Raw genomic sequence first — 26,278 nt, forward strand, 5'->3', positions numbered from 1 at the left:
CATTTACAAACTCTTTTTTTTAATGAAAGATAAGCCCTTAAATGTAATGGTTATAAAGTATCTTCTACTCCCTCTGTTAGGGTTTTTCCAGGCCATATACACAGTGGAAACTTGTCAGTGTAGTGTACAAATTAGTGCAAAGAGCTGTATCTTTGATGTGATGTGCTAAAAGAGGAGTGGTTCACTTTGTTTTAAGCCTTTTATGGGTTTGTTTGTCAGACATGTGTTGGATGAGGTTACAGCACAGTAAAGGATAATGAATGCATAAAAAGTATATAATAAAAGTGTGAATTACTTTTGAAAAAGTGTGATGAAACTTACTATATTACAGCCGACTGTTACAGACAGTGGTTTTACAAGTATCCTCCCCTCCCTGTCTTCTTTCTACCTTTTTTCTCTCTTTCTCTGAACAGTAGCTCTGAGTGCCAGATTCATAATCCTGCTTTCGGCTCAGTGCCAAGACTGTGGTGGATCCCGTTCCCCTAACCTATCCATCTAGCCTTGATTTCCACAAATGCACACACACATACATCTATACACACACGCCCGCTCTGTAACAACTCTTACTGAATCCAGACGACACCATTTCACTTGACAGGAGGAGGGGTGCCGAACCAGTGAATTAGGACTTTTTCGTGGTGGGGGAGTGAGTGGGTGGGTGGGGGGGATTAACATTCTTCCCTCTTTCGCTACCCCCTATCCTCCTCCTCTAGCCCTTCCTGAAGTGAGGCCTGACTCTCCAGGCACATGCTTGACCTGGCGCTGAGGACAACGAGTAATTAGCAGCCATAAAGAGGACCCTGCCTCTCTTGGAAACCAGCACAGCCAAAAACAAGAATGTCCAATGAGAGACTTCCCCCTCCTAGAGCAATTCACAGACCAGTAGGGTGTAAGATTTTTTTTTTTTCCACCTGATTCTTATAAAACTTTAACTGAAGGCAACTGTTGTGAAGCTGGAGGCTCACTGTGCATACAGCAGGTTACAATTAAAACCCTGACTTTAATTACTTAAAGTGAGACTAAGTAACTTTTAAAGGACCGAGACATTACTGTTCTTCTTCTTCAGGAAGGAATTCATAAGCAATAAAAAGCACTCTTGCTCATTTCAGTACACTCAGTGGTTTTGCAGCTACAGCCAGCATGACCGGTACCTCATGCTGGGTAATGTTAGCTAATGTTAGCAAACCCTAGGTGTTATTGGTAACTGACTCTTCTTCTGTTACACTTCAGTTAAAGCATTTATCATTATCCCATATCCCAGCAAATGCTTCCTTCACCTAGAAAATTATTCAGCTGAGCCACCTGGATCCCAACACAAGGCATAAAAATGACTAATGCTCATTAAATGCATCGCGGTTGCAAAGTTAATTAGTTCCTTTGTACCTTAAAGGTAAATGTTTTATCTCATAAAAGTGTTTCAACCTCTATTAGGTTTGTCAAAGTAGTCTTTATTTCAGGTGTGGCGGCCCACCTCTGTGATCAAAAAGCAGGAAAGCTTGAATAAAACACATCTTTAAAATACTGAAGCATGAAATCCTAAAGCATCAAAGTATCTGGGTCAAGAAAACAAAAAAAAAAAAACCTAAGACACACAACACTGACCTCAACTTGCTGTGTCTGGGTTTCATGTGACCAGACCTGGGGATCATACTGCAGGTATTAGGCTTGCTAGATTGAACACATTGCACACACACACACACACACACACTGTGTGGAGATCCTGTGAGAGAACACACATACACTGCTGCAGACATGCAACACATGAGTAAACTAATGCAAGCACAAGCCTAAACGAGAAGTGAGTTTGCGAGGTGGCAAGCAATCACACACACCTCCACACCTCAGCTTAATTAAACCCACTGACTGCTTAACCGCTGTCAGAGAGATTCCTTGGCAATCACACCTCCTCCACACACTTCGCAGTGAGGCTCAAACTGAGGTTCAAGTTGCACCAACATGAGCAACATATTGTAGCTCACGCAAACACAAGGACTACAAATGTCAATGCAACATGTTTAAGTGGCTTTAAATTTGATATATTTTAGTAAACAGCTGTAAAATCTCAGCAAAGGCTGGGCAATATGACCAAAAATCAATCATAAGTACAAAACGTTTTTGTCAACAATGATAAAGGGAAAAAAAAGGTTGAAATACTAATATATATATGCCATCACAGCTCCCTGTGAAAATGATTCAATGTGAGGAGATGGTGTAAAGTGACATTTGGAAGAATTAACACATTCTGCCTGAATTTATAAGCAATGAAACACACTCTTGCTCAGTTCAATACACACAGAGGTTTTGCTGCTAAAGTCTTACTTGGTCTGGTATGACGATTAGCTTATGGCGGCTAATGTTAGCTAATGTTTGCAATATTTAGATAGATATTGCTTAATAAGCCAGTTCATTGATTCTACAACTCGTCTATCACCACTTGTGGCCACAGTTCAGCAAAAGTTGCATAGCCTAGCTCTAAACATGCTATGCTAACAGCATTAGCATTAGCAATCATGATGTTGTCAACATGTCAGCAGGTAAATATATGACTGGATTAATTTTTTTTGGTGACAACTCTGAGCAAACAGAACTCTGCAAATAAGCTCACATGCCAGCATCAGTCAAGTTTCATTTTATCAGCAAACTTTCATCCAGACTTCTCAGGACACTGACCCAGTGACCTCGGCTCAGAGCTGCACGTGAAAGCAGCAGCGGGGCAGGAAGGAAAAGGGAGAGGGAGAAATGAGAACAGCGAAATCTTTTTGTTTATACCCTTAATGTCTTCATTTCCCTGGTGATGATCAGCTCATTCTGATGTTAATCATGAGCTGCTCAAGCCCAGACTCTAATTGCAAAATGACAGGAAACACCAAGAAATGACAAACAGTTGGAGAGAAACTCATGCAGCCAGACTCACAAAAATCCAACCCAGAGTCTGCAGATATAGTCCTGCATATCCACACCTCTCACTCGCACAAGAACACAAGCACACAGACCTGAAAGATGATCCAGAGAACACTGAGTTTTTCAGACCACAGCTTCTCTTGTGTGCTTTAGCCGGACTCTTATGGCTTTAACAGGGGGAATACCAGATGGTTTACTTCACTGTCTCTGTGCTGTAGCTCACAGCGGTGAAGATAAATCACTGTCTGCCGTCCGCCACAGACGAAGATGGAAAAACTGAGTCAAGCCTCCATGGTGCACCTCTGAACGCTCATTTTACACTAAGAGGCAACAGGAATGGTACTTTTCAGGCACAAGTGATGGCCATTATCTTTGTCTTTTCATCTCTTCTTCCACCCTTTATGGCTTTGTCCTTTTCTGCACCAGCTTCATTTTCTAACCTCCATTAGCAACTTTATTTCCCTCTGCCCATTTTTATCTTTTCCTGCGCTGAAGCCTTTTCCTCATTCTGTCGAGAAATCCATGATAAAAGAGGGCCCCGCAGCACCGACATTACAAAGCCATTTCCTCTCACCCAGCCTCACAGATAACCATTATTCCAGCTCCAACACACTGACACAAAACAATGAAACTGGATCTAATAAATAAAAAAATCCTGCACAGTCATGAATCTTTTCCCTTTGTTAAGTACGATCCAGCACTGACAGCTAATGATGGGCATTGATCCAAATATGCTTTTTTATCTTTTCTCACAAAGGAAGACATTTTCTCACCCAGCCCACATAAACACATGGATATGAATGTGCAGCAACAAGTGCAGATGAACACAACATTCAAAGAATAATGCTTTTAGACTAGTAACGCTTAAATTAGAGGAGGGTATCAATGGATACTGACAGCTGGAGGCAAAAAGCTGTAGATCTAAGTCACACATCAAAAGCAGCATCATCTCAAGCTGCACATGGACACTAATGTTCACAGTGTCTAAAGGGAGAGGAAATTACAGACAAAGGATGGACAGAGTTTAAAAAAAAAAGTCATGGCACAGCTTCAATGAGGTGTGGAGAGAGTGATGTCAGACGGAAATGGAGAGGGGGAAAAAAAACAAGGTTATGTTCTTTTGATAGTGTTAATACACACACTTCTACTGTAGCCTGGGGTAGTGGAAAGCTTGCGATCTCATGTAGTGCAAAATAATGTGCCTGAGCTGCAGCGACAGCCAAGTCAACCATCAATTCGTCTCCTCCTGACACTTTAACCAGTGTCACTCAGCAACATCAACCCTGTGGGTGAACAGACGTTAGTGTGAGAGTGAACTGCCTGACCCACAGCGGGCTGCTTTACCTGAGTCCGCATCAAAAAAAATGTCCCAGGTTAAATGAAATATTTTTGTAAAATTAAAAAAATATATATTAACCTTCTTTTGCCAATCATGTTTCATGAGGAATTCTAATAACTGCCTGGATTTTGTCTCCTGGCAACAATTTTTTGGTTCTCCTGACCACTTACCTAAACTTTACCAACATAATCATAGAAAAAACAAAAACAATGTTGTTCCCTGCCAGTATTTTGCAACTTGGCCGACACAATGAATTTACTGTTGCAAATGAGTGTTACATTAACATCATTTCTGGGAGACACGGTTCCTCAAACACTTATTTGGGCTGGCAGAGAGTGCTTTCTTCATTTGTCTGACATGTTTCCTTTTGCTTGCTTCAGCACAAACCAGTGTTTGTAGTCAACTCTGGCTTGTTGCACCAAAACTAAATGGATTCAGTTGGCTTAGTTACAGAATATTGTTTTAATGCTGTCTTTCCATTCCAGCTCTTACTAATTTCATCACCTAATAAAGTAAAAATAGAATACGTCTGACTGCAGTGGGAGTGACCAGAAACCATTGTATCTCCCCTAGCAGGAAAAAATGCTTACACTCAGTGTTTCTGCTGCCCAGGCTGTGGCTAAGCTCCGGCTGGGGAAGGGGGAATGGGGTTGGAAAGGATGAGTCATACATTGCTTTCCATGCTGAATGATTATAATGCCCTATTACAGAGAAAAGCACTGTTTCCCAGCTCAAGTGAATACTCTGCCTCTTAGCCCGGACCAGACTTAACTTTTCACTCTTCCATACAAAGCACACTGTCAGAAATCAACAGCAGGAGTGAGCACCATGATGCATCCTGAGGTAGCACGTCCAACTTTTACATGTGTCTGTGTTGAAACACAGCTGCTGATTTTTTTTTTTTTTTTTTTCAGGGAGTAAAGAACATGTCGTCCTTTTCTGTAAAAGCTGCTGAAATGATCCATGTTTGTTTGAGTGTCTCTAGCAGCTATTAAATTTGGGGAAGAAACACCTTTCCAGAAAACCATGTGCAACTGGCTTCAAATCAAGCACACTGTGTCATGAGCACAGAGAACCATTGAGCGACGCAAAACAATTATTTGACCCTTAATTAGTCTGGAAGGGGAGAGAGCATATACTGTCCAGGATATGGCAAAAAAAATGCACTATTAGTGCTGCACAAAGGATCTCCTTAGCTCTGACATGGGGTCAAAAAAATGTCCCGCATATTTTGTTTTATCTCCTGTGTTGTTATCAGGCATTAGGGCTGATTTACAGAGTCCTTTCCACAAAGCCCGCATTTACAGGCTGAAGTGGCACATGCAGTTGCAGGGTCACTGCTTCTCTCCACAGTCCAGCTAACTCAGATTCCTTCCTCAGCGCCATGGCAATAGGCACACACAAGAAGCCACTCTTTCTCACCACCACTCATCAGACTGAGCTGGACGTGACCTCAGGACTGCCATTTAAAGGTGATTAAAAACATGAAAAATGACAGTTGCATGTCTGGCTGAAAGATGATTACCAATGGGGGTGAGTGACGGCAGTGTCTCTTGACTCTAGAAGCCTCATGGCTGCAATGTGTGGTACCACGAAGGCACATCTGTGTCTGCCTCTCACTGTGAACAGGCTGCTTTAGTTTGATCGGGTATCATTTTTGACAGATCTTAATAAAAACCAAGTGTTTGAAATGAATAATAATAATCATACTAAGCACTGTCCTTTCATTCAGTCATTTAAATGGGAATGAAATTCCTACAGCATGCCTCAGGGAAACCAGCTGTTATCATCCTGTAAAATCTGCAAGTAAAACACACAGGAAGTTTTATAACAATTCAATCACTTCTATAAGCTTTTAGAATTGGCCTCATGAAGAAATTAAAACGCAGTGACAAAAAGGTAAAATTGACTCAGCCATATAAATTCCTTTAGATAAAGACTTGTCCAGATATAAAGAGACTATAAATGAAAAACAGCTGTGGACCAGCTGTATTCGACCTTTAACCTTGTCATAAAGTTGGCTCACTCAAACAAAAAGGACCTTTTAATGACCCTGGATGTGTATGTGCAAACCTGGCTGAAACGCAAGGCACACTGCTATTATTTTTACAAACTCTGCTATAAGTCTGCAGATGTTATTCGATTAGGAATTTTCTCTAAAACCAGCACCAGAATGGTGTATTTTCTTTAGAAAAATGCAACAGTGCTTTTTTTTTTCCTTTTTTTTTCATGGTCCCCTGTTCCACCAAGAATGGGAAGAAAACATCTGGAAGACATTTTTTCTGGCTTTTTAGAGGGCTTAGCAGACAGCACAATGGAACTTATCGAATCCAGATGTGAGGGCGCTGAGCGAAACAGCGAGGCCTTCTCCTGTTTATCTCTTTAAAACGACAATAAAACAAATATCAGCTCCTAATACAAAGCATAATTCTTGAATCATGAGCATATTTCCTGATTCCATAGCATACCCCGCTAGTCCTTTCAATACCATTACCATCAGTGACTTTGGCTAAAATCTATCCTTGTTTTCATTCGCACAAGGTATTCAAAGAATGTTATTTCAGTATTTTTGATGACTTAAGTCCTCTGCTCAAGTAGGCTCTGGTCCTGTGTGAATGTTTGTTACAGGCGAAGACCATACAAAAAAACTTTTGGTTAATTAATGATAACAAACCACAGTGAAACAAGTCAAAACAGATTTTGTGAGATGCATGAAAAGAGTCCATTGAAGGAACTAAGGAGAAAATCAACATAGCAGAAACATGAAGGAAACCTTTTGGTGTAGGAGCCAGGTTTGGTCTACGGCAGATATGCTGATTATAAAGCTACAAAACAACTAAGGTCACACATTAGGAGGCCAGGGTGCCCAATTACATTTAAATGGATGTTATTTAGTCAGACGCCTGAAAATATCTATAAGCTGGAAAATCAGCATGAATTCAAATTCAGCAGGAGTACAGAATGGTATTATCTTTTTCTTTGACCTCCAAGAGTCAGAGTAGCATTTAATGACACAAGGAGCAGTGGGGCTTCAATTGCAAGAATTCCTTTCTTCAGGCAGTGAAACTGTAAACCTGACAGCAGAAGCCATCTGAAAGTCCTGACCTTCACCTCTGAACCCTGACCCCTCCTCTCATTCTTAACCTCCGTGTCTTATGAGCCTTCTGTTCTTAACACTTTTCATGTTATGTTTAAAATGAGGTTTCCTCATTATTGCCAAGGGAAGATGACCTCCCCGAAGAACTGTGGACTGTGGCTTCATTCATTCTCTCTACTAAGGCTAGACTTTATCAGGACATCTCTGACCTCAGGTTGATGTCAAACAGTTTAGTAGTGTGCAAAAAATACACTTTGAGAAAATGCTGCAATCTTAGACTCATATCTCAATCCTTTCTCCTTTTACTATTTGGTTTATCAGTGGCTAAAATACTATTTTACAATATCAAATGCTATTCCATGACAGCATTGTAGGCTAACAGGCTAATAAGCCACATTTCACTCATTCATTTTCATCTTTCCGCAACTGCTTTTGTTTTACAGTGCACGACTTTGCTTTTGTTCACTGTCACTGTTCTCATCAACACTGCTTCAAACAGTAGAGGGCAGCTGTTTTCAGTGAGGAAGGTCAGAGAGACCAACTGTTCGCTACCTGCCCCAAAGTTAGAAGCTAGCTCGTTAGCACAGTGAAACATTTAGCCAGCTAAAGACCTGGATGTTTCCCTCTGGGCTTAGAGGAGACCCAAACCTTAGCTAAATCACTACTTGACACTAATTATATAAATGATTTGACATAAGATTGTTTAGCAAGTCTGGTTATTTTACAGGTTTGCTATTGTATCCATTATGGAACTACTGGACCTCAATAATACACAAAAGTATAATTAAATGATGACATTAGTTTTAAATTTTTAACTTTATTAACTGACTGTGTCAGTTGTGTGTTATTGTAGTTGCCAAATCACTGTTTTAATTTCAGTGGATTGTAAAACCACACAATTTTAGGAAGTCTAATAATTCAAAGTCAAATAAATACACTAATATATGCAATATTAAAATGTTCATGAATATGAAATAAATACACAATTGATCTTATAGTTAACCCCTTATATATAGGCTATTTCTGTTATACCTGCATTTTTAGGCAAGTATACTATAGAGCTGACAACTTCCAGATAGCCACTGATGGTGTGTCTGGGCAGGCTGTTGCAAGCCCTCAGACAAATGTATATCCAGGTCCTTCCTGAGACTAAGAGGTCATCTGGTTTGGGTCACAATGAATCTTTTACTGGTCACATACTGGCTAATTGTAATTGTGCACAATGATGGGGAAGATACATGTAATAAAAATGGAATACATTTTACAATAATCCAACATCACTGTGAATATTAATGTAAAAACTGAATTTAATCCAGTACTATGATACTCAAGGTTTATTCAAATGCAAACGAGCAAAGAAGAAGTCAAACTCTTAAACATGAAGAACAAGATAATTAGTTTACATAGAGCGTGTCATGTAGTCGGCATGTTGCTAACACTCAGTCATCAAGCATTTCCCATTCAGCATGTGTCAAGTGTCAAGTTTCAGGAAGAGTACCAGTCCTCTTGGGGATCACTTACAAGACTTTGGTTGCTCTGTGTCAGTTTTAAGAGCTGATTAAATCCAGCATGCAGCATCAAAACCATTTCAGGCTCATGCTCCGTAACGTCCCACCAGAATTCCAGTCTGTCATCAAAAATGACCCAGATCTGGATCCAACCGTTACACTGTGACCTATGCTGTGTTCCGTTAAACAATCACTGTTTATAGGCAACATGAGAATAAGCAGGCTGCAGTGATTCAATTATACATTGAACAGAACGACCTACATGTGCCTGTAAAACCATTTCAACTGCATCTATTTTTCATAATGTTTTCTAATTGTCTGCAGTTGATTGAGTTTTAAATTGAGCATCCGGCTGCAGGCAACCACGTTACATTCACACCGTCAGCACAATCTTGGGACACTTTCAGATGGTCCCCAGCAGACAGAAGAAGCCACCTGTTCACCTCCAAGCCCCGAGTCAGAGCCTCACTGCAGACAGCAGACCACCAACCATGCCAGGCAGTCGTAAGGTGCTAATAATACATGCAGCCCCACTGCCACAGCACTGCATGACCCCTGAGCACCTATGGGACACAACAGTCCCACACAGGAGTGTTTAATGATTATATGGACTAGGTTTCAACTGATGTGTAAGTTACAAAAGCCAAACATTTTACATTCAGATTTTAAGACTCTGGGTTATGCATGAGAAGAATTTACAGAAACCAATTCGTGAAAGATGTGGCTGTTTGAGCCGATGCATTGGGCCCACTGCTTCAGAAACTGTGTTCCCTGATCCTGATGTCTGAGTCCTTCAGGCAGCTCCACCCTACCACTTCAGACAAGCTGCAGCCCCTCCCTCTTATGAAAATTATGCTCATCCCTCTCATCTCCCAGTTAAAAAAAAAAGAAAAGAAAGAAAGAAAGAAAAAAACGACTGAAAAACTCTCTTGAACTGCACCACAGCAAAGTTCCTATTACAATAGAGGAATAAGTCTGCAAAATACAACACAAAATTAGACATCATCTTAAAGTGACATCTGAAAAATTCATTTTATTTGCCATTCAGGGACATACTGTATATTCTTTCACTATCTTATGCCTAAGCCTTTAAGTTGATTAGCCTATTAAAGCCTAGATCTGTATTTATCAGCTACTGGATGCTTTTGCAGTGGCAAACTTCACTGCAGAACTAGTTCCTCCATATCCAGACTGAAGAAGTGGCCAGATCCATATCAGCCTTTCTCTAAACAAAACGCTTTCTCTTAGACCCCTGCAGCATTCTGACACTAACACAAGTCTCATAGTTTTGTGCAGAGCGAGCTGAATACATTAAAGCACCAAAAACTGCACAAAGATGAGTTGAGGAGGAGGAGGAGGGGCGGACATCCCAGTGATCCCCTTTCACCAAAGAGGAAAAAAAACTCCAGACTGGGTCCACAGATCTCACAGCCGCATCTTACCTGAACTTGCATGCGATGTGACAAAAAGCAGAATCACCGCTAAAGTGATTTGGGCGTCCCTTATCCTCCGTTTAACTTTCCATCTTATATGGGTATCCATGACCGCCAGAGACGTCCACGGCAAGTGGATTCACTTTTCAACTTGGAGCAACTAATTAGACTTGCAACAACTTCTTGGTCAGGACAATACTAAAAGCCAAAAGTCCCAGAGAAAGAGAGAAAAAGGGGGAGGGGGGGTGTATCGTTATTTCTCAAGCAGCCATAAGGGTTTGTTAGTGTGGGATCCTCCAGCTATGGTTGACGGATGGGCACCGTCTCTCCCGCACTGCTCCTCTCCTCTCTGCGCTTCTGAACTGTCCTGCGCCGCTGCTCCTCCGATCACAAGTGTTGCCCCCTCCTTCAGTCGTCACATACAGCCCCTTCAAGTCCAACGGGGCAACACACACACACACACACACACACACACACACACACAAGTCCCCCCCCACCACCACCCAGGCTGTCACTCACACCGCGGACAGGAGAGTCAGGCAAATCAGAGCAGGCCATACTTTAGAGGCAGCCCTGTTATTGGCCGGGGGAGGGAGGAAAAGTTGAGAGAAAGTTTCACGCCTCCACTTCTTGCGCTCTGAATGATTTTACATGGACTCCGCTGTTTCCAGAGCGGGAAAAGCAAACTGTGCCTGAGACGAACCGTGAATAAATGTCTGGATGTTCTTTATTTGTTGTTCCAACAACTATGTTACACTGTTTCACTCTTGCACACGGGGCTGGAATACTAACTTTATTTATTTATTTATTTATTAACTAACTGACTTTATCTAAGCTGGGAACTGACACTGCCCCCACAGATCCACACAGACCCCCCCAAAACTCTAGGTTCATTTCATGTCAGTTGGTTTTCAGTACTTCATTAACTGTCAGTTTCTAAAATATCATTAATCCATTAACAGTGTCTTGCATGTTATCTAATCTGGTGGTATTTAAGGATAGAGGGTGTTATATTCATACACATCCTAAAACCCTTGTGATTTTGTGCTGTATTAATAAAAATTGACTGGACTTAACCAGCAAATTCTTTGGTCTCTCCTAATAATTGTTATCCATCTAATTCCACCTTGAAAAGTTGATGATTTCAAATATTTATTTTTAAAAAATTATAAATAATAGGCTAATAACCTATTATTGTTTTTTTGCTTCTTCGTTTCACCATTGAAATTGAATACAGTCATGGAATTCATTACTTGTGTTGTTATGGAACCATTGGCCACAGAGTCTCTATAAATGGATCCTACGTCATAATCTACTTTAGTTCTAATTCATATTCAGCTCAATATAGGAGCATGGTGCATATTCCTAAATAAAATTATGTTACCGCAAATCAGCTGACACTCAAAAAACCTAGGACTGGAAAGTTTACTGTAATTCCAGCATATGACTATGGTTTCTGTGTCTGGGCAAAACATTATTAAGCGAGGCATAAAATTTCATTTGTGGCCTTTGAAAAAAAAAAAAGTTTTGCCCAAACTTCATGGAATGATCAAGTTTGCTGTGCACGGATGGGAGCTTGGAGGTGAGAGGGTACAGATGTTTTGGGGTTTTTTTTGCCAGAGACTAAATGATAGAATAAATGATATAACCAAAAATGTAGCTTCTGTATTTACTTCCCTAGCTGCGCAATAGGCTGGATGAAGAGATATTTTGAAAATCAACGAAAAACTGGAGTGTTTCAGCAATTAAAGAAAAGATGTATGATTGACCTTGTGCAAGGTGGTCAAGCTTTTGTCATGGACAGGCCCAATTTAAGAAAAGAATAACACCAAACTCTAAAGCAAAAGAACAGTTATTATTGAGTAATCAACTGTTACAATATGCATTAGTTGTTTTCAGTCAACCAGGAGATCAGTGTGCAAAAGCATAAATGTGCATTTCTTGTCCAGCTGGACTCAAAAACTGTGATTTCTGCCTCCCAAGGACTTGCTCTACAGTGAAATTTCTATCTCGCTTTACAAAGATCCAATTTGCTATTGAAACATTATTCTTTCCCTCTTGTAATATACAGTAATACAAAATTTAAAGGGAGTTTTTAATAATTTATCAACCAACCAACTAACTTTTAAAGCAAACATTTCTCAGAGGCAGTGATTAAGTACAATATTATATCACTATTATATTTGAATGTAGTGAGAATTGTCACAACTGTGAAAAAGCAGCTCCTGTGTGACCTAATCACAGAAACCTACATTGAAGAACAGTATTTAAACTTTTTTCAAGTCAAAGCGAGCCTCTGACACCAGCTCTTCCTGCCGGTGTTTCAAGAACAGCCAACAATGGCAGCTGTCTTTTACAATCTGTCATAAGGTTGCTCCAGTGGGGGGCAGACTTCCATTAACTGCCCAGTAAAAACGGCTTTTAAACACAGTAAGCAAACATCCAACACTGTGTGTGAAAGATGAGTTTGAACATGGATGCTCAGTGGTTACCCTGAAGTTAGACCATCTTAAATATGTACAACTTTTATTACAATCGTCACAAGGTGCTGCTTTAATATCCTGGTGTTTAGTTGGTAAAAAAAAAAATGTTTAAAAGCTTTGTTGGTTCAACATGCAGAAGGAGACCAGCTGTAACATGACTGGTCTATACCCGCACATACCAAACTTCTCTTCAAAGAGGGGGAAGATATTTACATCAAGAATAAACTATTCACTCGAAACTGACCACTTAGCCATATAATGGTTACGTGGTCAGATGTATGGGTCAAATTATGGCCTGAGCCCTGTATTTAAGGTGGCTTTATACCTACACCACACACTAATCTCAAACCTCTCAAACTACTCCTGTACAAGGCCTTCACTTGCTCCCTTAAACTGTCTTCTAACCAAAAACACAGTGATTTATCTGAAGCTGGCAGTTGTGCTTTATTTGAGGATTTTCAGACAGAATAATCTTTCACTAAAGAAGTCCCAGTGAGACAAAAAGTAGGATCAGACTGAAACAGAGAAGTATTTCTGTTCAGTCATTTCTTCAGCCAACACCTCTTTGTCCTATTTTCCACATCCACTTTAACCGGGTGTCAGGCTGGATATGAATGCCAGCGAGAACCTAAGTCAGTCAGTGGTGGAAGGAGCACTCAGATGCTTGCTCTCAGTTCATTCTCCACAGGAGTCATTACTCAGTCAAATCTGGACACAAAGACATGAAACTGTTGTCACATTTTGAAGTTTTAATACTTCACTGATAATTGTCTGTACATCCATTGGTACACTGCAAAAAGCTAACAGCTAATAGCTAATTCAGCATAATTACAGTGGTGTCAATTTGCCAAAATGTAAACAAATATATGCTCAAATCAGGGGGGCTCAACTTGTAGCCCACAGCTACTTCCTGTTTACACCCCTAAAGCACTGAAATTATGGGTGCTGTAGTTCTACAGCTCATGACTGGAACCCAAACAGAAGTAAGACAAAGAATAATAGACTGTCCCATTTAGATTACTCAAGTACAGATATTGTGTTGACAACTTGTGGACACATTCTTTAAATACTTTGTCACAACTATTTTCAGTTACTTAACTTTTTCTAAATAATTTCTTTGTCTTTTTTCAACTACACAAGCTTTAAATCTGACGGCACCATTTAAAGGTTAATTGAGGACATCTTCGCAGGCAAGACTGTAAAGACAAGAATACACAGACAGGAGCTTGTATCTTCACGTCTTCTTCCTCTTGAGGTTCCCAGTAAACAAGTGCATTCATTCGTCAGGAACTTGTAAACTTTGTACAAGCTGAATTACACATATTTAAACCTGCATTTTAGATCTTTGCAATCATTTTCCAAACACCCAATAATTTTTCACACACCCTACGTCAAAACATCTCCCTCCAGTGTTGAGATGGAGAGGAATTAGAGAAAGGAGTTGATTCTGCGGTTTCACTTTAATGATAGTGTCTTAGAGAGCCAGAAGGGGGAAATTCAAATACAGCGCACCAAAAGACCAGATAAACAGTGGATCCTGGCACTGAGCAGCTCCTGGCAGCTCCAAACACAGATTAGACCTTTACGCAATGTAGGATGTTGTACTGCAGATCAAGAATCTGGGAGCAACAAAAGGAGTGTGTATTGCAAATACAGTTTCACTGTGTGTGTGTGTGTGTGTGTGTGTGTGTGCATTTGCATGTCTTGTTCTCTGTTTTGTGCGCTTTCTGGCACATATGCAAGTCCTGGGATTCAAAAGAGGCAAGTGCACAAGTAGCGAGAGGGAAACCCAAGAGCTCTGACTTTATCTTTGAGAAAAAAAATAAACCAAAATAAATATAAAGAGAGAGCGAGCCAGACACCAGTTTTATATTTTCAAATCACAATCAAAGGGTAATAATTTAGACAGGCATCTGACAAATGCACAATGTCTCCAGGTCAAATGGCAGATGTTTTTTTTCAGTTTCTAGCACTGCATTTTTATGAGATTATCAAGTCTCTGCAGCACAAGCTGTTGTAAAAACGTTAACAATGTTTGATTAAGTGCGAGTGTTTGTTATCATGACAAAAGCAGTAGAACCCATGATGGAAAATGAACCCAATGCTTTCTCTGTCAGTTGCACACTGGAGTTGTGATGTATTGCTAAAGCCTATTTGGCATGATGCACTATGGCACAACACCATATTTTCCATTCCACAATGTGTGACGCCATCCGTTCCCAGATTGTATCATGGCAAACCTCCCTCAGCACACTGTGGGGAAATTCTGCAGCATTAAGAGACTTGATTGTTAAGTCTAGAGAGGAAGAAAAAAAGAAATCTCAAGAGTGCATGTAGTATACACTTGGGATGTTGACAAAACGGTGCCTGTCATCAGAGAAGAAAAGCACACTGGTGTTTAATGAGTCAGTCTCATCTGTCTGCTCATACTCCCAGATACAGCTCATCTTCTTCTTTGACAGGTTGTATTGGAAAAGATTTGAAAGCTCACCTGTGCAGAGACGCAGGCCAAGAATATTAATGCCAAACACAAATCAATCAATGGGCATTAACTGAATCAAACATGATAAGACAACGATGCATGTATGGCCTTGTATGACTTGCATAGATTACGACTTGCAGAAGGTCCCAGGGCTTACAGCGTGTTTTTCTTAAAGAGCAACGAGGGGTTAAGGTTCCAACCCATGTGGCAGATCCATGAGCCTCGAGTTCAGTGGGGCTGCAACAGTCTTCCTGTTTTAACATTACCGAGCTTGATCCAACTTGTGCTATTAAAAAATGCAGAACATCTGCTCGCGTTCTTCAAAAGTCTTAGCTTCTGAGGGCCCACTGATGCTATCATCAGCCAGTTATTACATAGTGAGCTTCTTTCAAATTGTGGCTCATTTTAATGTCTCATACTGTCTTTGGCACATTCATAATAAAGAGGGGGGAGTTTAGTTTGAAACACACTCTGTGTTGTTAGTTTTTAGATTGCTGATGATTCAGTAAATGAAATAGGGATGAATATCTAAAGTGAACAAACAAGTACCGAAACAGGAAATGATGTTTTTCTCCACTGTATGACAGGTAAAGATGCTACAGGTTATACATCATAAACTAAGTAAATGAAGAAAATGTCATATAATAATACCTAATAATACAGTTTCCATAATAACCATGTTTTATAATGTTACCCACTCTCCAAATTAGGTATCAAGTGAGGATCATGTGTCATCAGGTGACTGGGCTCCATCAGGTTTTATAAAATGTTTATTTTGCAGTAAAAGTAAAAGTCTGTGATTGATTAACTACATGGAAAAAAGCCTTAAGCTCAGACACATGGAGGAATAAGGGCAACACGTAAACAAATGATGCTTTACACTTACTTTGGAGTTTAAGTTAATTAGTTGAAAGGTTGACTAACATCATGAATGTACTGCTTTGAGGTGCACTAGCTCTTTGAGTGATTAAATTATACTTCTTACAATAATGTGAAAAGGGTAATCTCAAACATAACCCCAAATTACAAACATCAGTATAAACCATCCACTGCATTCGTAAGACAAAGCTTTTGTCTTTTTGCAAGCTGCTGTTTCACATGTTGTCTATTCAGATTTAAATTTATACTCAGTCCTCCAGTAAAGAGAACTAAAGCTCCCTTAAATTAAATCTCTCAACCAAAACAGCAAGAATAAAAGTGCCAAAGTTGTCGCCTACTGTCTAAGGAATTAACTAACCATGTCTCCCTCCCCACCCCTGCGAGCCCAGCTCCGCCCTGTCGGCTGTTTGTAGTGGTGACTATAATTATGGGAGGCCTTTCATACCCATGTGTTTTAACAAGACCCATTGGTTTCATTTCTCTCTCTCTGCTGAAGGCAGCTCTTCGCATATTTGCAAAGCACTAGTCTTTGTCCATGTAATGAGATTTTTCTTGAGGTTTGAACTGGAGTTCACTTTATCACAGAAATAGCTTGATATTTATGTAAATACGAACTACATTCTGTAAACTGGAACAGTGATTTGCTGTTTTAAGCAGGATGGATTATAGACAGGTAAAGACCCCCGAGCCCTCCTATATACAACCCCCAGAATGAAAGAGACATCGTTTTTAATCATTTTGTGTTTCTTTTATATGCATTTTGAGTCACTTTCCAAACATTTTGTGTCTTTGTGGTCATTTTGTGCCTCACTGTGGTCATACTTTGCTTCTTTGTGGTCATTTTGTGTCTGTGTGGTGATTGTTTTTCTCTTTGTAGTCATTTCATACCTCTCAGTAGTTGTTTTGTGTCTTGTAGACATTTTGTGAGTCGTTGTAGTCATTTTGTATCTTTTTGTGACTCTTTTGTGTTCCTTTGTGGTCATATAGCATCTCTCTGTAGTTGTTTTGTGTCTCTTTGTGGTTTTTTTGCTTCTCTTTGGGATGTTTTGTGTCTTTTAACTGAGCTACATGACTTTCAAATGAGAAATATAGGCCCAGGCGCCAGGTAGGCCCATTAGGTAATCTATCCTTGGTTTAAAGAATTAATCCTTTTGTAAGTTGCCAAACTGTTTTCACAACAACATTTAAAGATGATGGGAAAATAACTGAAATCCATATTTACCTGGTAGATTCAATGGTCTTGACTTAACCGGATGACAGACAGACAGACACACAGGAATTGCTTAAGCTGTTTATGAAACTGAAAATGTGAGCCTACATTTAAAGTGGAAATAAGCATATTTCTGTAAAAGCCAAAGACAGCCCAAGAGAATCTAAAAAATGTAGACCAGTTTATATTTCACTCTCAGACCATTTTCCATTCTATTCCACTCAAAAAGGCAGAGGCTTGGCAGCTCACCTACGGCATTTTTAATGTGTGACCTCCCGTAATCTTGCATCAGAGCTCAAAACTGCACTGAAACCCATCAAATCAAAGTAACAATTGACTTGCTATCAGACTGATGAATGAGCGCCCTGAATCAGACCTCATTACTTTCCTTCAGCTTTGCTTCAGTTTCTGTCCCCTCTCAACCCACATGTTCCTGCTTGATTACATTTGTAGCCCTATTGATGGAAATGTCACTTAGTTGGTGGGTTTACCACTTTTTTCCAGACTGAAATATCTCATCAACGGTTGGATGGATTGCCATGAAGCTTGTTTTTGACAGACATTCATGGTCCCCAGAGGATGAATCCTACTGACTCTGTTTGTTATCCTGACTTTTCCTCTAGAGCTTCCAGCAAAGTTGACATTGTGGTTCAGAATGAAAAGTCCTGACAACATCTACTGGATGGAGCACCATGCAGTTTAATACAAGTGTATCCCTCAGGATGAATTATTTGAACTTTGCTGATACCTTAACTTTTCCACTGTCAAACATAATAATTTATCCAATAGTTTGATGAAATACCCTCAAAACTTATGACATTCTCATTCCACTAGCATGCTAACATCCTAACACCCTGACATCCTAACCTAAACTGGTGACCATAGCAAACATTATCCTTGCTGACCATCAGCACAGGATTGTGTTTGTATTGCCATTGTGTGCATGTTAGTATGCTAATTCAAGCATTTAGTCAAGCACTTTCTGTTTGTCACACTTTAACTAATATGGCCATGGTGCACAACTTCACAAAGAATCTCACTATTTAATTGCGTTAACTTTCTTTCTCCTCCATAATACAAATACACAGACAATGTTCACTTCAAACCCAAAGCTGAAATGGATTTTGTCAGAATTCTTCAAAGTTCACATCTGTCTTTAAAATTGACTTTAATGCAGTGCCAACATATTTCATGTACCTATGCATCATGAGATTACACAGTATCCTGACAGTCAAAGAAAATGAACTTATAGCCTGTGCCACAGCCTCTCTCCACTGCCTCCCTGTAAACGCATGTGTTGATTACAAAGTGCTGCTTGTGACTTGTGAAGCCTTGCATAACATGGCATTCCAATATATCATTAGTTCACTTGCTCCCTACAAACCTTCCACATTCCCTGCTTGCAGGATGTGGATGTTGTTCATGCATTCAAAATAGACAGTTTAGGGTCAGGGTCATCTTTTTTATGAGGCCTGCTGCCTCTCGTACTAGCTGCCAGCCATTGTGTGGGCAACCCACACAGTTTGATGATCTACACCCTTTGGAAGTGTAATTCCACAGTGATTTGAGCTTTTTGTTGAAAGAATGAATGACAACTTGGCAACACCAACTAATATAATGACTAATACCTATTTAAATTTTTGCTAACGTTGTAGGCTTTCAACATTTTAAAACATGAGGTGCCCTGTCACCCCAGCCATCACGTCATGGTAAAATCTACACAGTCTCCATTTGGACCCCGTAAACTCAACCATGAGGTAAGCACTGCTGCGGCTGGAGATTTGGCTGCTTGCTCCAGTTAGTCATGCAAAACCCAACAGCAAAAAAAGCCGTTTTTGAACCACAATGAAACATGAAATAAGTTTTAATTGTCCACAAAATTACACAGCATTTATTGCATATTTCCATCTTCCAGGCAATTATATATTTTGTTTGTGAATGAAAGCAAACATATTACACTGCAATGGACCTTTTAGCATATTATCACATTAGGTTGGCATCACATATTATACCAGTGAACTGAAGTGAGACGGGCTTGTTCATCTTACCAGTAGTTTCCAAAGAAACATTGTGTTGTCAGTGCTTATATTAAAAACCGTCTCCTGTCAATCACAAGCCAGCAAGGCTGCTTTAAAAGTACAATGGGCCACAACTTTTTCAAGCCCCTCAGTGCATCTTTCTCTACTCTGCTAATACAAGCACAATAAAAAACAAGTCATGTTCAACCCACAATGTTATAAATGTGTCAAAAATACCACTTGGTCTAATCCCTGATGCCAGGCAGCCAGGCTCTGAGTGTGGGACAGTTACTGATAGCATTCGTTAGCCTGGCACTAGCTAATGTTAAAGCTCAAGATCATAACAATCTCGAAGTGTGCATGATAATGGTAATTAGTTTGGCCTCTTAATATTTGTTAGCTAAGTAAAAAGAAAACTAATGTTGTTGCGCTAATTTGCTAACTATCAAAGACATAGCCTGCTAACCTGGAGGCAGATGTCCTCATCGGTGTTGTCGGTACACTTTCCAGCTCTGCTACTGCTGCTGGAGGTTTTTTGGCTCAACATTTAGCAACTCAACATTTAGCCTGCCAATCACAGTGGCTTACTTTTTTCAGGAGTATGTATGACATGAAGCATGACAAATTGACCTCCAGAGCCTCATGGGCCCTTAAAGCCTGTGCATTAAATCGATGTTGCAAGTGAGTCAAGTCTACAAACCAGCCAAACCTTGGACAATATTTACTGTATTTCAAAATATTTTGTTTCTAAGACAAATAAAGGGAAGGGGAAAACAGTGTGTCTATCCATGCAGTGCAGGAACTAGGTTAAAATCTGTTTTTTTCCGTTTCCATGCAGACAGACAGTTGTGACGGCTGATTATCCACTGTAGGTGTACAAAGGCACCTACAGACAAAAATAAACTCACACATTACACCCTCTTCTTTTTGTGTTTGTTTTGAGGACAGTGATATGAGTGCACAAGACAGAGAGTTTCCACTGGCCCTTAGTTGGAAATGAGCTCATGTAAATATTATCATGAGTATAATACTTGTGCACATGTGAAAGTCTTCAGCAGCTGCTCGCAAGAGAGTGATACATCAGGCTCGACAATAACAGTGTGGATACGCACAGACTCACGCGTGCAGTCCCACTCTCTTAATGAACACAAACACGTACACATCTCCGCTCCACACGTACACACTTACACAATTGACACGTTGTCATGAACTCACCAGCTGCCAGTTATCAGTTGAGTGTAAATCCCCCATTGGCAGTGGTCCCGCGGCCTGGATGTTTGCACTCTGAAGGAATACCTCTCCCTCGAGTGTGAAGTGTAATCCCCGCGGAGAAAATTCGCAGAGCATAAAACTTAAATTGTGAAGTTTTACAGACTGAAATCAGCAGTTACCTCATCTAACTGATAACCGGTCAGAAATCAGTTACCTCATCACTAAATTCGTAATTGTTTGCAGGTGCTTTTACATGATTTTTGCCCACAAATCATCTATATTTTTTATTTTGTTTGATCATTTTTCAAAACATATTCTCTGACTATTCTCTGATTTGTTGATTTCCAGCGATTTCCTTGCAATGTAGAAATTATTGCAGGAACTTATTAAAATTATTATTTCTCTCAGTGCTCCATCATCATTTTCTGGTAAAGCTGGGAATGTTCTAAAATCTATCCCGTGTGGCTTGCTCCAGGACATTGAGATTTGCTGAAGCAACAATGAATGTTTTCCAAATTATAGTGACTTTGTTTCATTGTTTGTATTAAAACTTTTCTCTCTGGCAGCTAACTCGAAAACCTTGGAAGCACCAACTACGAGGAACTAAAAGCAGACCCAACAAAATGCACTGTCACTCATTTATCTACCTCAAACAACTTTCATGTTTCTGCAACCATATTAAAGTTCAGTGTTTTCTGTTTTAGACATTTTCTGTTTAAAATGTTTTTTCTCTTTTGCTTGATTGTTTTAAAACCCTGTTTAAAATGATTTTCATCACAATTTCATATGGTTTGAAGTTCATAAAATGTTGTGTTGTGAGGATGAGATGAGGAAGAGGAAAATATGAAGAATACACAAATGAGCTTCTCATTATGTACTGTATGTTAACTAAGCTTAAAAGACAAAAAAAAAAAAAAAACATAATTGGTTAAACAACAACATTTGCTCCACAGATGTGAAATTTTAATCAGATTCTTACCCATAAACATTAGTAGATCAATAAACAGTTTCTATGACTGAGCCGTCTCAGGGAAGGCTAGAATTTCCTTTCTCTTAAAAATGGATTAACAACAATGTTGAACCTTGTGTGATGCAAAATTTAATCAAAAGTCAAAAACTTCTATGTGCACAAATATTTATATGAGACTACGGAGGAGATCTGTTTTATCTTCATGTTATGGCCCTTAAGACCTCCCTTTTTTTGTGAGGTGTCCTTTATATCTGCTGACTCATATTTTAGAGAGGGAGTCTTTGTGTCTGAACACATTTATGGAGTGTGGGAGAGAAGAGAAAGTTCTTTGTTTTCAGGGTTATGTTTTATGTAAGTAGTTATATCCTTGGCTGAAAAGTCTTGTTGCACACTGCTGTGGTACATTTGGTGTTTTATAAGCCCATGTGGGATGGATGCTTGTATTGTAGCCTATATGCATGACACAAAAATGAACAATGATCAATATAAAAAGAAAAAAAGAAATGTTCCCATTGCTTGAAAGACCAAACCAACAGAAATGATGTAATGTGTTTTGTGACCACCTGTAGCCAGTTCCTCGGAGGTGAGTATTGTTTTCACATCCCGTGTATATAAATGACCCCAGTGACTCTGTCTGCAGCTGAGAAACAGCTTGCTCTCCTCCTTGCCCCAGAGCTGACTGTACACTCACTCAAATCTGCAGGCAACCGACCACTCGAGTGCAGCACCTTGGACACACATGTGGCATGCAGCCCCTGTTCTTGGCTCACGCTGGTCCTGCTGTTCTCTGTCCCACAATCCCCCAGAACTGATGTCATAAACTAAACATCACATACAGGCTGTAATAATTAACATCCAGCAGGACATGCTAATCAGAGACTCCCCGATAGAAGTGGAGTTTTAACCATGGAGATAGCCCAAAGACCAGCTGGTGTCTGGGTGGGTGTGGCTCGCATTGCCCACATTACGTGCCTGAAGTGGTGGGACTGAAGTGCTAGTGATGTAACTGGGGGCAAGACGGGCAACGTTGTGAAATCTGGGTTGAATCTTTTATCGTTTCTCATTTTCTGTTGGTTTTTTTTTTTTTTTTTTTGTAGCTTTGAGGATTTTTGGAGTGATCCTCTTATCCAATGAGCTGCCAGATGATAAAGGAAATGTATTTAAAATCCCTCATCAAAGCAAAATTAGAAGACAGTAAAATCAGCCTATTGAAAACTTTCGAAATATATTGGTTGCATTACAGTGAAATCTTGCACAGACATTCAAGCAGTGGTTACACAATGAGGGCTTGTCGGATGAGCTTTAAAATGGACCCTTATCTTGATCAAGGTTTGCATTATTTTCATTTTGATCAGACAGGAGCATGTGACTCATCTGTGACACATGGGAAATTTTAACCCACAACAAGTGCATGATGGGAGATAAGCTACTAAATCACTGAATCAGAGCTCAGGATTTTGAGTCAAAAGTCAGTCACTTTGTTGAAGCAAGAAACTGGCTTGATTTATTACTTAAAATGTTTACAATCTATATTATGTTCAAATCTATGCCTTGTAATCCTTACTTATGCCAAAAAATATAAATTGATACTATTATAGTGTATGGTCACCAGAGGATGAATCCTAATGGCTGGTGATCCCCTATGTTTTCCTCTGGTGAAATATCTCAGCATCTGACAGATGGATTGGCACACATTTTGGCACAGATATTCACGGTTCCATGAGGATGTATCCTGTTGTCGTTGCTGGTCCCCTGACTTTTCTTATAGTGTCTCCAGCAAGTGAAAGCAAAGCTAATTCCCATTAACCTCAGCTGTACTTTGTATTTAGTGCTAATTAGCAAATGTTAGCATGTGACATGATAAATAAAGATAGAAAACATATCAAACATTATACCTGCTAAACATCAAACTGTTAGCATTGTAATTGTGACTCTCTCTCTCTCTCTCTCTCTCCCCCACACACCCCACCCTTTCTTTCTCCACTCAACCCAACAAGTCGTGGCCAAACCAAGTCCGGTTCTGTTGGAAGTTTCTTCCTGTTCCTGTAAAAAGCGTTTTCCTCCACACTGTCGCCAAGCGGCTTGCTTGTTGTGGAAACTGTTGGGTTTCTCTCTATGATATATTAAGGTCTTGACCTTACCTTGTAAAGTGCCTTGGGATAATGGTTGCTATGATTTGGTGCTATACAAATAAAATCAAATTGAAGTGAATTGCATGTTAGCTTCCTGGTGTAAGGCACAGTGATGCTTTGAGCTAAATGCTAAGTACAGCCTCACAGAGCCTCAAGCATGGCTGCAGACTCTTAGTCTTGTTTTTCATTCCAAACCTCTCTTTGGGTTTAACCTTTTACTCAGAGCTTCATGAGACCAGCCATGTATTAAGCATTGAGAGATATTCAGGAAATGCTGGAAACAGCGAGCTGTGCTGACTCAAGCAGCCTGTGGTCATCTTTTTTCCCTAAACTGGTCATGATGCCATTGGCTCAGTTACTTCTCTAACTAAGAGGGCCAATCTGAGGGTTTGGCTCCAGACTCTAAAGATTCAATACAATTGCCACTTAGAAAAGAGACACTGAGAGTTTAGTCTCTTTCTTGCCTTTCATGCCAGAAGACATGCTTGTCTGTGAAACTGACCCCAGTGCGTGGGACTTCTTCCTTCTATCACAAGGTCACAGATATCAGTGACTGATGGACCATTGCCTCCCTCTCATCTTAATCCCATCCCAGATCTGCTCAGCAGATGTTCATATTCACACCACACAAAAACGTCCCACCCTATGTAATGCGGTTGTGTCCTGCTGCAGTTAAATGGCCTTTCTGAATTCCTGCAGCACCCGTCTCAGACATTCAAACTATTTCCCTGTGGTGTTTTAAGCCTAGGGGTTGACTCATTCTCACCTCAGCCCTCCTGTCTGCTGGCTAAGAAAATCCCATGTTTATTATATTCATGGATGAGCATATTAAAGTGAGGCATTAACAGCCAGGTGGAGCTGCATGCAGGTACGAGGACCTGAACCATACATACTTAATTTAAATCCACCAATCATCCTCTCCCCCTGCTTTACTTCAAGTCTTTACATCAAAGGAATAATGCATTTCTTGGGATAACGCATGTTTATACAAGCATCCCTGCTCCTCTGGGCACGCACACATATACAATGAATACGTGCACACGACTCTTCCATCACTCATCATTTTACTGCTAATCTCCCTGCTCAGTCCTGTTTAATGCACTTTCCATCGAACGTGATTCATCACAAACATCTCATTGAGGTTTGGCAGCACTCCTGTGGAAAATCTTAACAGTGCAGCCCATGCCAGAGTGCTCACTGGTCTTGATAAACACAATGTCTGAGAAGGGGACTTGCAGCATTGTGGAGACTTTTTGTTGTGAATTTATTGCTGCAGTATATTTGAAATCAACATTTTTTATCAAAGCTTAGATGAAAGGAACATGAGGGCACAACTTGCCTATTCATCACACGCTTGTTACAGTAATGCCACTCTTTGGATGTCTGTCATTTTATGGCTTCGACTTGCCACTTCTCTCCATAAGATCATAAAAGCTGGAGCTGTTACCATGTAATGGTCTCCAGTTGAAATCCAGATGTCTGCTGGTGAATGCACAGTTGGGAAAAGAAAATGGGAGGAGGGTCTTTCTCAGAGGAAAGAAGAGGGAGGGAACAAAGGAGAGGGGAGGTAGACTACAGCAATGGAGGGGGCTGCAAGGGGATACATTCGATGAAGATGGACGGTTCAGTGGGAAAACACATATGGTTTAAAACAGTTTTGGTGTCTTTGCTCAAACACAGATGGGCACAAACGATGTTGAAAAATATGCAGACGGCCACAGGTCATGACGGTCTGAAGAAAGAGTGGTACCAGGGGGCAAAGTATACGTCAGAAATCCCAGAGTGATGGGTGTTTCATGTGGCTGATGACACACTCACACGCCCACACCACAAAACTCTGAATGAACAAAAAATGTCTGTGAAAATTTTCCTCTAATACAACTGCAGACGACAAAAGACTGGCCCAGAATTAAGTAATTTACTCCATAAACAAGACATAGACTGTACATATTGAAATACTAATGGACACATAATGGAGACAGAACTATCCTGAAGGATTTCTGTGGTGTTTTTGTTGTCTGTCTGCTGACAGACAACTGAGAGTCTATCCTTGAGTCATTCCAGTGCTCCCTCACAGACCAGCTCCCTAAGAACCAGAACCACTGGTGTGGGAGGGAGAGAGGAAGAGGAGATCTCTTGAGGGAAGGATGAAGGTGGTTGGGGGGGGGCTTTCCCCCTACTCACTGGGGGCTACTCATCCACTCTGTGTACATTAGATTCTCTTTTCTTTCATTCTGTTCTTTCAATTTTGTAACGACATTCATGGTCCCCATATGATAAATCCTAATGACTTTGGTGATCCCCTTTTCACACTTTTTCTCTAGCACTACCAGCAGGTCAAAGTTTTTACTTAGGAAATATCTTAAGATCTATAGTATTTTGTGAATTAACCCTAAATCTGGTACAGGCATTCATGTTCTCCAGAGGATGAATCCATGACTGCATGTTGACACTGTGAGGTTGACATTTGAGAGCTTTACATTAAATATCTCAAAAACTGGATGAACTACATGTAAAATTTGGTACTGATATTCATGGTTCCCTCTGGATGGGACCAGTTTTCTAATTCATGTCCAATTGGTTAAATAGATAGATTGTAGTTTCTTTTCGAGAG

The 26,278-nt window shown here is 40.2% G+C and overlaps 1 protein-coding gene across 2 annotated transcripts in view; it reads right to left on the reverse strand.

Annotated features, from left to right (window-relative positions):
- col5a1 (procollagen, type V, alpha 1) overlaps positions 1 to 10,686 on the reverse strand; it is a 71,475-nt gene extending 60,789 nt beyond the window's left edge. For both annotated transcript variants that reach the window (XM_071465325.1, XM_071465324.1), the window contains exon 1: positions 10,288 to 10,686. In XM_071465325.1, the coding sequence (XP_071321426.1) occupies positions 10,288 to 10,387 (100 nt within the window). In that variant the 5' untranslated portion in view covers positions 10,388 to 10,686. The remainder of the gene's footprint in view (positions 1 to 10,287) is intronic.
- Between the last annotated feature and the right edge of the window lie 15,592 nt (positions 10,687 to 26,278).

Source organism: Trachinotus anak, unplaced genomic scaffold, assembly GCF_046630095.1.
Source record: "Trachinotus anak isolate AG129_WGS33_773 ecotype Australia unplaced genomic scaffold, CSIRO_AGI_Tana_v1 ptg000028l, whole genome shotgun sequence".
Classification (NCBI taxonomy): Eukaryota; Metazoa; Chordata; class Actinopteri; order Carangiformes; family Carangidae; genus Trachinotus; species Trachinotus anak.